Source organism: Rhinatrema bivittatum, chromosome 3, assembly GCF_901001135.1.
Source record: "Rhinatrema bivittatum chromosome 3, aRhiBiv1.1, whole genome shotgun sequence".
Classification (NCBI taxonomy): Eukaryota; Metazoa; Chordata; class Amphibia; order Gymnophiona; family Rhinatrematidae; genus Rhinatrema; species Rhinatrema bivittatum.
Window position 1 is genome coordinate 191,724,718 of NC_042617.1, and position 13,633 is coordinate 191,738,350.

General features: G+C 39.8%; 1 protein-coding gene across 4 annotated transcripts in view; it reads right to left on the minus strand.

Moving 5' to 3' along the window:
- Positions 1–5,632: 5,632 nt before the first annotated feature.
- The window catches only part of STXBP5 (syntaxin binding protein 5), a 1,098,992-nt gene continuing 1,090,991 nt past the window's right edge, over positions 5,633–13,633 (minus strand). For all 4 annotated transcript variants that reach the window (XM_029594044.1, XM_029594043.1, XM_029594042.1 and 1 more), the window contains 2 exons: positions 8,320–8,540; positions 5,633–6,559 (listed from right to left, as the gene is read on the minus strand). In XM_029594044.1, coding sequence (XP_029449904.1) covers positions 6,518–6,559; positions 8,320–8,540 — 263 coding nt within the window. In that variant the 3' untranslated portion in view covers positions 5,633–6,517. The remainder of the gene's footprint in view (positions 6,560–8,319; positions 8,541–13,633) is intronic.

Genomic DNA, 13,633 nt, shown 5'->3' on the forward strand with positions numbered 1-13,633 from the left:
TTGGCACTGGACCCTACCTGGCATGCCTTGTCAAAATTTGTGTTTGTTGGTTTGGGGAGGAGCTGGAGAAGGCAGGCCTTGAAATAATTAAACACTTCTTTCTAAATTTATTTTGATGGAGACAGCCTTTATTGAGTTGAAAGATTTTCTCTCTACACAAGGGACAGTAGTAATAGAAGTCTAAGAAAACATGCATCAGTTTGCTTTATAAACTAATTTTTAAGGATGATAATGCTACCTTAAAGAAAGAAAATGAGGTGGAGTTTCAAAGCACTGCTAGGCACCCAACTTAGCCAATATTTGGCTGTATAAGTTAAGCCAATTTCCTGGCAAACCAAGCTGGCTAAATTTTGAGCTGAAAATCTTGATGGCTAAAATTTAGCTGGCTAGATTTAAGGCCTACTATTTGGGTGACTCAACAGGAAGCTGATATCTGGCTATGTCAGAAGGCTACCCAACCATCCCTATGGGGCTGCCCATTCTAATCAATCCAATGTTGATGCTTTGCAGGAGGGATAATTTCACTCTGGATGATTTAGCTAACAACTTCTGAAAATTTACCCTGTCGATATTAAATTAAAAATGGAGGTGATAGAAAATATCTTGAAAAAAAGGAATCTGAGAGCAGTGACTTTTCCTGTGGTTGATGGAAAATTGCCTGTTGAAATGTTGGTATATGACAGTTGCTTCAGATTCTTTGTCGCCTAGAACTGAAGGCTTACTTTCTACCTAAAAGTTCTGATTTGCAGAAGAAAGCAGATTTCACATCTATTAATTATTTTCATCATTATATTCACTGTCACCTCTACACAGACATGACTGTGTAGAGGTGATAGGGACAGAGTATGGAAGCTTTCATTGATCAGATTAGAAATATTGTTTGTTGACATTAAGATTTGGATATATCTAAATGTCTCAAGAGTTAACCATGTTACAAAGAACATTTTTTTGTGTGTTTTAAATAGAAGGCTGTCTCCAGTGGTGCAGTATGATCCATTATGGCCATGTAAATATCAAATTAAGTATCATGATCATTTATACAAATTCTGGGACCCCAATTAGTCAGTGATGTTAAATGAGGTTGAATTCAATCTTTGAAATACTAGACAAAAGCTACGTGTTATAATCTTTGGAAAGTATGCTGCTGGGCTTTTTATTTTTTCTGAGTGCACTCTTCCCATTATAGGGGTTATTTTATTACTTTTTTCTTTTCATTTCCAGTTTGTGGTCTTGTGTCTAGGCAGATGAGAACAGCGACTATTTTCTTCTTTGGATTGTTTCACTCTTTTTAACAGTTACTTGGTATTTCTTTCATTTCCTTTTGAAATGACAATTATCTTGCTATATATATTTGCCTGTTTCCATATTTATAATATCTTGATTTAAATGAAAACTTAATAGACTCAATACAGACTACTACTACAATATTGAAGCTTATGAATCAAGATCTACAATGTTTTTCTTTTCTGGTCTTCACAGATACTGGATCTTATCTTATATATCCAATCTAATAAATAATTCCTCTCCCAGTTGATCTTACTAGTCAGGTGCTTTTTTGATTAACAAGATATTTAATAGAAGCTTTGTTGCACATTTAACCAGAAATAGTATTCAGCATTAACAACAATGGCTCAATTCAAACTTGCTTGACAGGTATGCATCCACTACATAGAGCAATGGTTTTTAAGCCAGTCTTCAAAGATTACCTAAACCAGTCTGATTTCCTCAATGAATATGCATGAGCTAGGCTTGCATTCACCATCTCCGACAGAATGTGTTATTTGTTCTCAGGGTTGTTACAAATATGTTTCACATACAGTTGTGCTCAAACGCTTATATACGCCTGGCAGAATTTGTAGCATTTTAAGAAAATGAGTGATCCGACAAATCACGTCTTATTTTTAATGTTTCAAATTAAACTATTATGCATCACTGAATAGCACAATCATTAAACAAACTATAGCAATAAGGGAAATAATAAAACGGTACTGTTCAAAGGTTTGCAAACCCGTAGTTCTTAATTGAATGTTTTGCCCCCTTTTTGCATCAATAATGGCTTGCAGTCTTTTGTGATAGTTGTGAATGAGGCAATTTATTTTCTCTGTTGGTAAAGCTGCCCATTCCTCTTGGCAAAAAGCCTCCAGAGCCTGTAAATTCTTTAGTTGTCTAGCATGAACTCCATGTTTGAGTTCTCTCCAAAGTGGATCAATGATGGTGAGGTCAGGGGACTTTGATGGCCACTCCAGACCTTCATTTTCTTCTGCTGCAGCCACTGAAGTGTTGACTTGGCCTTATGTTTTGGATCATTGACATGTTGTGCCCCATGTACAACTTCTTGGTTGATGAATACAAATTCTCCTCCAATATTTTCTGATAAGATGCTGTATTCATCCTGCCATCAATGTTTCCTCAATTCCCTGTGCAGCTGTAGCTCACAGACCCCCAAAACAGATCCACCTCTATTCCTCACGGTAGGGATAGTGTGCTTCTCCTCATAGCATTTATGGTTCTGATTATAAAGTTAAATTTTGGGCTCATCACTTCAAATTATTTTAATCCTGAAGTTCTGAGACCTCTCTAGATGCTGTTTGGCATATTTTAAGCAGGCTGTTTTATGATGTTGGTGCAGTATTGGCTTTTTTATTTTTTGGCAATGCTACCTTACAGCCCATTTTTGTTCAAGTGTCTCCTTATTGTGCATGCTGAAACACTCATACTACTTTGTTTCAGAAAAGCCTTTATTTCAGTAGAACTTGCTTGTGGTTTTTTCTATGCATACAAATTTTCTTGGGAGTTGTGTCTAAAATCTTTCTTGGTCTACCTTGGTATTAACAGAACCCATAATTTTCCACTTCTTGATCAGAGTTTGAATAGTACTGACTGGAATTTCCACATCTTTGGACACCTTTTTAAATCCTTTTCCTGATTCATAAGGTTGAACTACTTTTGCTCACTGATCCTTTGACAGTGCTTTTGCTTTCCCTATGCTTCAGTAACCAAAGTCAGTGCAGCCCTGGATGAAATGCACAACGGTTTTTCAAGAGCTAAGTCTAACTATTTATACAGAAACTAATTACAGTCAAACAATGAACAGGTGTGGATACCTACCCTTCATAGATATGTCAACCTGTGTGTGTCAACTTGAGTGTTTATTATCAGTCCAAACATTAAAGGGCATGCAAACTCTTGAACAGGGCCATTTTATTATTTCCCTTATTACTATGGTTTGTTTATTAATTGTACTATTCTATGATGCATAATAGTTTAATTTGAAACACATTCAAAATCACAGACTTGTTTTGTCTATTCATGTTTTCTTAAAATGCAATGCATCTTAGAAATTCTGCCAGGAATATGTACATTTATGAGTGCAACCATACATCTCCATCTTGTAAAGGCACAGCATTGATCGCATTAAATTCTATAAACAATATTTGTTGAGAGTGAAAACACTTGCTAATGCTATCTACTCAAACTACCAACATGGATATGTTTGTCAAAAAAAACAAAACAAAAACATTTTTTTAAATAGTTTTCTATCATCTATAAGACTTCTTCTTTGCATCAACTACCAACAGTACTTAACCAAAATAATATATCAACCTATATTTTTCTGCAACTGAATTTTCTTAGATTGTCTCACTGCAGTAGGGGTAGTGTTTAATTTATAGTTTACTGTGATTTACTGAACTGTATGATGTAAATTACTTTGAACTAGAAGAAAATCATTGATCTTGTTTGAAGTTCTGACTTGATAGTGTTAATGTATATAGTAGAAACCCTACTGAAAATCATGACAAATTTGCAATTAGCCAGTCACTACTGTACCTAAATTTGAGTGTGCATTTTATAGATGTGATATATCTCCATATGAATTCTAGTTCAAATAAATGCATACAATCTTATGCTTTAAGTATTTGAGTCACCAAGAAACATCTTTACAAGCTGGTAAAAGTCTATTCGGTGAAAAGGAAAAAAAAAAAAAGCCTCTGTGCAGAGTGAGATGTCTTCTTGCATTCAAAGAAGTCAAATTTTCAATTTTGCAATAAAAGCCATCCATTAGCACATAAAGCAGATCTGGTCATAATGGTAACTTGTTCAAATCTCTTGTTAATGTTTTCCCTCCTAGTAAACCATAAGCCTACTCTACTTTTCTTGGGAAATCAATGTTCCATTCAATGTGGTAACTATTAATGCATTTTAAAATGCTGGTACATCACATTTAAATCCATCAGTAGGGAACCTTTCAGACAGAAAAGTAATGTGAAGTTTGATTTCAATGAACTATGAAATAATCATGCACTGGTTCCACAAGCCTTCAATTCACAAAGAGAATTTTGATGACATCCATACTAAATCGCAAGCTAGAGTAGTTTGTGCTGTTAAAAAAAACATGAAAATGGACTTGACAGCCTTGTCCTTGCTTATTTATCTATTTTTAATATCATTAGATGGATTGACATTACTCATAATAGTTTCCCTTTAATAATGCATCCATTGTATTATTTAATCTCAAAATAATGCACCAATACCTCTGGTCTCTCAGAAGTTACCTGACTGGATCTGTGGGGGATGAAAATTGCACACCTCAGAGCAGATACATGCCTAATTTTCTAAACAAGTATATATTTTACCCTCAGGAAAAAAATGGGTACATCTTCCCGCACATGCATACTCTCCATCAATAGGCAGGTGAAAAGTTCATGGCTTCCCTTGGAAAACTAGCTCCTAAGTCCACAGGTGCCTTTCCTTGCACCTACCTGAGCATTTGAAACTTGCCCCAATATTTTTTCTTCAAGTAGTTTAGCTCATCAAAACGTTGGTATCTGCAATTACACATCACCTGACAAGAACAAGTGGCAGCTGATGGCAAAAATTAAATAATCTAAATGATCTGCTTTACTTTGACCTTTCTACCCTATAAATACACTAATTAGCTGTAAACTGTATTTATAAGAAGATCATTTCTTCAAATAGGTTAAGATGTCTGGCAAACACCTAACTGTTGTTAATGTTAGCCTTGGGGGTCTTAATGGAGATTGGTACTTTGACTCATCACAGTAAAATCTAGATTTTACAATAGTTTCCGAGACAGTAATTTAATGTTATTTCAATTTCACCTACGCTTGTTCTGCTAATTTATTTCCATGTCCCTCTCCAAGTTTGCAGTCATTAATCCAGCAAAACATGTCACTGTAATTATGCATGACTAATATTTTTTTCTTATGTAAAAAGTATGTTTTAAGGTCTGAGACACAGAAAGCCTGCAACATATGTCCTATGGTTGTAGTTCCCTAGTGTCTGACACACATATTGCAGACCAAACCTGTTTCTCCATATTAACCTTAAATCTCCAAACTTAGAAACTCATCCAATTTGACCTACATACCCTATAGGCTAAAGGAATATAGACTTCCATAGGTGATTCTTAAGTTTTAATATTTCCATTCACCCATGTTTTAGTATCTAAATATTTTAAGCAGTACTGAACATGACTCAAAAGTAACTTATCTGGTAGTAAACTAAGGGCTGACATTAAATACTGAAACCATTTGAAAATATTTAATCAAATTACTTTCAGATACATTTTATAAACAGTTATAAAATTCACAGCATGAATGCAACCAAGAGCTAATTTCAACATATTTTAATATATGGAAGCAAGAAAATCATTTTTTGAATGCGTGAATGAGAGCAAAGTTAGACATCAGAGCAGTCTCCTTGCTACAATGGATATGGATTCATACTGTACATCTGCAGCACCAGTGCAAACTCCTAGAATGCAATGTGCTTCGACAGTACTGTGCAATTGTTTCCATTGCAAAATTAGTTTATCCTCTTGCTTTGCACTTAAGAGTATGGAGTGAATAAAGAATACTTTTAGGGGTCCACCTTCTTTACCATGGATCAAACTCTTTCACATGGATGCTCCAAGCTTCCAAATTCTTTGTCCATTGAGTTGATAAGTACAAGAATATAATTTTCATTAATGGTAAGGATTTGCAAAGTTCCACAGATGGCCAGGCATAGACCAGCTGTTAATGGTCCAAAAGACAGACATGGACTTGCACCCCTGATTTATTGCCTCCACCCCCAAAGGAGGGTAAAACACCAGTAGCAAATACAACACAAAAACTTTTGGCATATGAAATTTCAACATAGGAACGATATCGCTTTGTCCCTGTTCATACTCCCCACATGTTCTGTGTTTGTGTGTCCTCAAATTTCTGTGTTCCATGCTCTGTTTTCAGATTTCAAACCAACTCAACCGAGAGACAAACACTTGAGGTTTTTTTTTTTTTCTTTTTTTAAATTTAGCACTCCTCAGGTAAAGCCAGATGACTGAGGTAAACCAGTGCATGATTTGTGCTAAGAATCAACAGTGTCTGATGAATTCACTCCCCAACCCCTCCGCGGCCTCAACTGTCCTACAGAAACAAATGAAGAGAAACATGGATGATTTTGTTTTTTTCTTTCTTCGAGATGAATTTAAAGAGACGTAGAGTAACCTGTGTTATCAGAACTGATACCACTTCTTGTCTTTGTACTTCAACATCATCTAAAGAAAAAAAAAAAGCAAAAAAAATTTACAGCATAATATAAACAATTTCATTCTAAAGTGCCCTCTTTCTGGCGAATAATAAACAAAGAAGGGCATCAGTGAGTACTTGCCAACTTTAGATTTAAGATAAATAAAAGAAAAACATTTATTTCTTGCACCTGACCAGCACTTGTGCGACTCCTGGCAATAGTTTTCTTTACAATCTGAAAGAGCAGGTCCTCTTGTACCTTATCGTTCCTGGGAATTCTCTGGGTTTTGAACCCAAACTTAGGTCACAGGAGAGAAAAAAGGGGTGAGGGGGATGAGGGGAGGCGAGGGGAGGCGAGTGCCTCACATTTTCCAAAGGATCAACCTAAAAAAAACCCAGAGTTGGTCTGCAACTGCAGTGTGCCTGTAATAAATATTCAGGTGGCAGCAGAGAGCAAATCTTCACTTTGCAGTTGCCAGTTTCCTCCTCCACTTTGAGATGCACATATACAAGAGGAATAAAGCCAGAGAAAAATGGTGTCCAGAATTTAAATGTGATCAAAAAGAATACTTGGAAGTGTACATTATCACAACAGAATAAAGGATTATTATGTCACAAACTAAATAGCAAGTTGTAATTTGACTGAATGAGAGATTTCTGCTTTTATAATAATTAGTTTAATATCTTATATATGCTGTATTATGGTTGCTATTTTTGTATTCATGTTTTTATATTGTATGTTAATTTTCTATACTTTGCTTTTTTAACAAGTTAAGCAGGATCTAAATTTAACAAATACATATTTGGATGGTAAATCTAGCAGAGATGGTTGTAAATAAGTCAGTTTAAATACATGTATGTTTAAATATTTATGTACATCCTATAAATTTAATAATCTAGGATCCAAATTAAGGGATGGTGCAGGTGCTCAGCTTTTAAACTAGAGCTCCACCAAAACTTTAAAGCCTTTATGAAATGACTGAGAAAAATCAAATGCTGTCATCTGCCAGACAGCATTGCTTCACTGTGAGTCAAAAGCTGTTAATGCAAAGTGAACAATGTAAAGGCATCAACCAATGGCAGGGCAATATTAACAATGCTAAATAAATGACATTATCTGCTCCGGTATGAGAGTTCAACTAATGTTATGCAAAATTGAAAAAATAGTTTATTGTAAAAAGCAAGACATGTTTTATGATCCTTGATTAGTAGATGAGGTCGATATTCAAAGGCTTAGACTGACTAACTTTTGGAGTTAGCCAGACAAAAGCTAAAATTTGAATACTTCCCCCTTCAAACAGATACATTTTTTGTGCGCACAAAATTTATTCAGTTAAAGAGTTGATGCTGGAGGTTTTCCGGGGACAGGGCTAACCTTTAGCCAGTGAGCACACATACTGAGCGCTGTCCACCTGAAGTCACACATGTAATTTTGGTCAGAAAAATAGCAGTCCAAAAGTTAGCCAAGTAACTTTATTCGGGAACTTTATCCAGGAATATTCAATGGCAGACTTATCTGGATAAGTTCCACTGAACCAGATAAAGTTACAGGCATATCTTTACCTGTATAGCTTACCCATTCACCAGCATACTCAATATCAATTTCTCTATGCAACAGGAGAAAGTGCAATACTGGACTCCAAAGCACTTTGGCAAAATACCTTCTGTGTTCACAAAAACGTTTTAAGGCACACCTTGTCAAGTGATATTGCCTATGATGATATACTGTACTGTAACAACATGCATGTCAGGGATGGACAGAAGAGATCTGTGCTTTCAATGGTGTTACCTCATGAGCATGTTTTGAGAAAGCATCAGCACTGGCTAGCATAGCCGCTGTCCTGTCTTCCAGTTCACCTAACTTCTGCCCTCTTTCATCAAGTGCCAGCCTGGCACGTGCAAGCTCTCCAACAACACCAGATGCTGCACCCTTAACTCCTTCAATGCCACCAGGTCCTGGGATATGCTGGGCAAGGCTTCTGGGTGGCTTTCCAGATGCTGATTCTCCAACTGATACCAAAGAAAACCATTTTATTTGAAGGAAAAATAAAAACTTCAATGTCCATATCATCACTTTTTTTTTTTTTTTTTAAGTGTGTTATGATTTCCAAGTCTGCATGGGACAGAAATTGTCCTACTTCTCACAGAGGGGTAGATCTTAAAAAAGTATGCGCGCGCATACTTTTGTTTGCGCAACCAGCGCAAACAAAAGTACGCCGGATTTTATAAGATATGCGCGTACCTTATAAAATCTGGGGTCGGCGTGTGCAAGGCTGCGCAAAATCGGCAGCCTGCGCACGCCGAGCCGCGCAGCCTGCCTCCGATCCCTCCAAGACCGCTCCGAATTCGGAGCGGCCTCGGAGGGAACTTTTCTTCCGTGCCCCCCCACCTTCCCCTATATAACCCACCCCCAGCCCTAACTAAATCCCCCCCCCTACCTTTGTTGTGCAAGTTACGCCTGTTCGAAGCAGGCGTAACTTGCACGCGCCGCCTCGCCATCCCTCAGCACAGGCCGCAGTGCCGGGGGACTCGGGACCGCCCTCCCGGCCCGCCCCCGAACCTGCCTCGGACCGCCCCCGGACCCCAGACATGCCCCCGGACACACCCCCGGACTTCTGACACGCCCCTCCCGCCCCTTTTACGAAGCCCTGGGACTTGCGCGCCGGCGCGCGAGTGTCCTGCACACGTAAATCCAGCAGGATTTACGCGCGCAGGGCTTTTAAAATCTACCCCTTAGGTCTTAGAAATTCTGTCTAGATTTTAGCATGGGTTTCATTCTGCTTTCTACCCTTTGACAATCATGGGTATTGACTTATGAAACTTCTCCTCTACCACTTCAGTATAGCATACTAAATTTATTACATTTATGATTCCCTTATTGCAATCCTGATTCTGATTGATACACAAGAAAACTGTGATGTACACATGCATATATATAATATATAGTACAGAAAAATGTAACTTAAAACTATAGATTTTCTCTGGATTTGGTTTTTTTTTTTTTTTTTTTAATGATCTGTTGCTTTTTCTAGTTTCATTTGTCAGGTGGTACTTGCTCTGCTAAAAAAAAAAAAATTCTAACCTTATGATAATTAAGCCCAGGGCTTTTTTTTCTGGTAGTGCACACCGGTTTTCCAAGGGCTGACACCTTTTTCTGCAGGTCCTCAAACATAAACACGCCAGCCTAGTGCCTCTCTCCGCCTGCATTCTGTCATATCTGGGCTGGACATGGGAGAGACGTGTGCTGCAGGAGGTGGAGTGGCGCTTGCCTAGCATTGCCACTGCTAAAACAACTAGAGGGAGAAATCAGGAGCCTCTCTGCTGGAGCCTCCACGCAGTGGTAGGGGGACGGAGAAGGGAGAGAGAGAGATACTGTTGCCCTGGCAGGAAAGAATGGGGAGATGCTGGGTGGGCAACTGGGGCTAAAGATAGAAAGGTCAGAAAGGCCACTGCTGCTGGGCAGAGCGTGGGGTGGGGGAGGGGGGGAGAAAAGGCAGGAGGAAGTATTATGTTGGGGCTGCTGGATGATGGGCCCCCAAAGCAATTTCCCCCCCTTACTAATGGTCCTGTATCTTAGTACTGGTATGTTTTGTTTTTTTCTAGAAAATAAACTTAGTTCTATTGAGGAAGGAGTGCAGAGATGGTTTTGTGCAAAGAATAAGCCACAACTAAAGATAAGGTATAAAACAGGTCTTACCCTCATAACTTGGGGATGTGCAAGGTATAAAGTTAATACAATTCATATAGCTGGGAGGTGGCGTTTACCTTTCTTAAGCTGATGCAAAATCTAACTGTCCCATCTGGTTTTGAGACCACGCAAAAGAAGATTCCTCTTTTTTTTTTTTTTTCAAATTGTAATTTTATTATAAAAAACAGCAATAATACATAATATAGTCAACAACAACAAAAAAAAAAAACAAAAACCCAACAAACTGTCCCACAAAGAAAACCACAGTACTGTATAAGAGTCAGAGCATAGTATAAAGGACCATCAAAACGAGATAACATCACAGAGGAAATTTACAGGAGTGACGAACCTTTCGTTAACCAAGGGTTCCAAATTTTAAAATAGTTAGTGAGAGTCTGATTTTTAACAGCTGATAAAAGATACACCTTATCTAGTCTTCACTTGAAATCTGTAGTAGGGACCAAATCAGATTTCCATCTGAGAGCCAGGGCACATCGGGCAGAAAGCATAATTTGATGAAATAAAGTCCCCTTATGCACTTATGTTAAGGGGCAAATTTAACAATAGACATTTAGGGGGAGGGTTTATAGGAGTTCCCAACAGCTTATGAGCAAAAGAGAAAGCCACCGCCCAGAATCCTATTACTTGGAGACACTGCCATCACAAGTGAAAAAAAAGACCCCCTTCCTCCACACCCCTTCCAACAAAGGTCAGGCTGGTCAGGAAATGCTTTGTGTAGGCATACTGGGGTGATGTACCACCATAAACAAGACCTTGCAGCTACTTTTCTGTAAATCCGCGGAGATAGAGCTGTGTTTTATGCCTAAATAAATTTGATTCCAAACCTCGTCTGACAACTCCTGCTCCAAATCATGCTCCCAGGCCACTAACAAATGTTTCCTGAGGAGGGTCCTGATTAAGGAATCTATAAAGGTGTGAGATCATTGCTTTCATAGAATCAGCTTGATCACATCAATGCTCAAGTTGAGTCTTTCCCAATGATAAATCTTACCCCACCTTTTCTAAGACCAAAAAATGTCTGAGTGTTGCGACGCAGACCCATACCTCTCATTCGGGAGAGCCCTCCCGACACTGTGCGCTCTCTTCCTCTGGCAGCATGGCTGCATGCTGCGCCACACAATTCAGCCCGATGAGACTCCTCACCCCACGCTGATGTTCCCGGCAGGCCCTGCACCAGTGCAAGAAAAGTGGCTATTTAAACTGGCTCTTTAGCACCAGCAAATGCCTTTTCTCCCTGTGACCCGGATTGCCTGTTTGCTGCCTGCCTCTGACCCTGATTACCCTTCTACTCAAGGTAGGCTGTTATTCTATTACTGGGGTCTACATCCATAACAGTTTGCCGAGGCCATGGACCCGGTAGACTTAACAGCTTTACAGGCTATTCCTGGCCTCACAGCAAGGAGTCTTGGATCAGGTCACGGGAGTTTTGGAGAGATTGGTGGCCCGAATGAATGCTTTGGCTATAGCAGCTCCCCTATCACCTCTGACACCTCCTCCATCCACTACTGTCTTGCGTCTACCGCCTCCTCCCCATTTCAATGGAGATCCAAAATTATGTCGTGGTTTCTTAGACCAAAGTAAGATGCATTTTTCATTGCAAGCACCATTGTTCCCCTTGGATAAAACTAAGGTTACATTTATTCTCTCGCTCCTGGAAGGATCGGCCTTGGCATGGGCTTCTCTGTGGGAATGTGATGACCCCCTGCTGAACAATCTGGATCAATTGCTCAAAGACTTTCACTTAGTATTTGATGAGCCGGTGCAATTGTCCTCTGCAGCATCAGAGCTCCTCCAGATATGACAAGGGACAAGGTCAGTAGGAGAATAAGCAGTTCAATTCCAGACTCTTGCTACAGAATTTGGTTGGGGAGAGGAGAGTGATAGCCATTTTTTGCCAAGGCCTCTCGGAATCCATAAAGGACGAAATAGCTGGACGAGACCTGCCAGATTCCCTGGAGGATGTGATCTGGCTAGCCGTTCGCCTGGATCTCCATTTCCAAGAATGGTCCCAGGAGAGGGCTATACTCCGTCACCCGGTGTGCCTAGCACCTTCTTTTCAGCGTCCTTTCTTCCCTCCCAAACCTCAAGAACCTCAGACCAACACCGAGGAGCCCATGCAGATTGATTGGTTCAGAATCTCACCAGAAGAACGTCAGAGACATCGTCAGCAGAATTTGTGCCTTTACTGAGAGAGAGCCGGGCATTTTGCGAAAATCTGTCCCTTGAAGCCTGGAAACTCCCGGACCTAGGTTTGGTGGGAGAGGCCTCCCTGGGTCGTGTGACTTCCTCTCCCCAGATACTAATTCCGGTGATGCTTTCCCTGACCAAAACTTTCCTTCATCTGCAGGTCTTCTTGGATACGGGAGCAGCTGGAAATTTCATTGAAGAGCAATTGGTCCAACTTTACCACATTCCCATAGAGCCTCTTAAGGTGCCCCTTACCATTTCATCGGTATCCAGACAACCCCTGGCAGACAGGATTTCGCACATCACCAGACCGATTACCATGATCACGGGGGTTCCTTGCATCACGAGACTATTTGCCTTTACGGTTCTACTCTCTTCAGTGAATCAGATCATCCTGGGTCTGCCTTGGTTGAGATTACACCAACCTAAATTGGACTGGGAAACTACAATTAGTTGCCTGGAGTCCCAAGTGTCAACCATGACTGTTTGGTTTCTGTTAAACCTCCCTTACATGATTCCCCCCATATTGACTCCATTCTTCCTGGCCTACCACATCAGTACTCAGATTTCACTGACATCTTCAGTAAACAGCAAGTGGAGACGCTGCCTCCTCATCATGATCATGATTGTAGGATTGATCTGCTCCCAGGAAACATTCCCCCTTGAGGAAGAGTCTATGCCCAGAAACGGAGACTATGAACCTCTATATCCAAGAGAACTTGGCTCGAGGATTTATCAGGCCATCATCCTCCCCGGCGGGAGCCAGGTTCTTCTTTGTCAAAAAATAAAGAAAGTTCACTGCGACCTTGTATCAATTATCGAGGCCTGAATGCCACCACACAAAAGAATCAATATCCTATTCCCTTCATCACGGAGTTATCTGACCGACTCAAGGGAGCACAGATTTTAACAAAATTGGATCTTTGGGGAGCCTATAACCTGGTGTGAATTTGAGAGGAGGATAAGTGGAAAACAGCTTTCAATACTGATGATGGACATTATGAATATCTTGTAATGCCTTTTGGTCTATGTTACGGACCAGCAGTGTTTCAAGCCATGGTCAATGATATTTTCCGTGACCTCCTTTATTCACACATCCTGGTTTACTTGGATGATATCCTTATTTTTTCTAAATCCGTAGACCAACATTTCACCCATGTACGACAAGTTCTAATACGCCTCTGGGAACACAAGCTTTTTGCCAAGA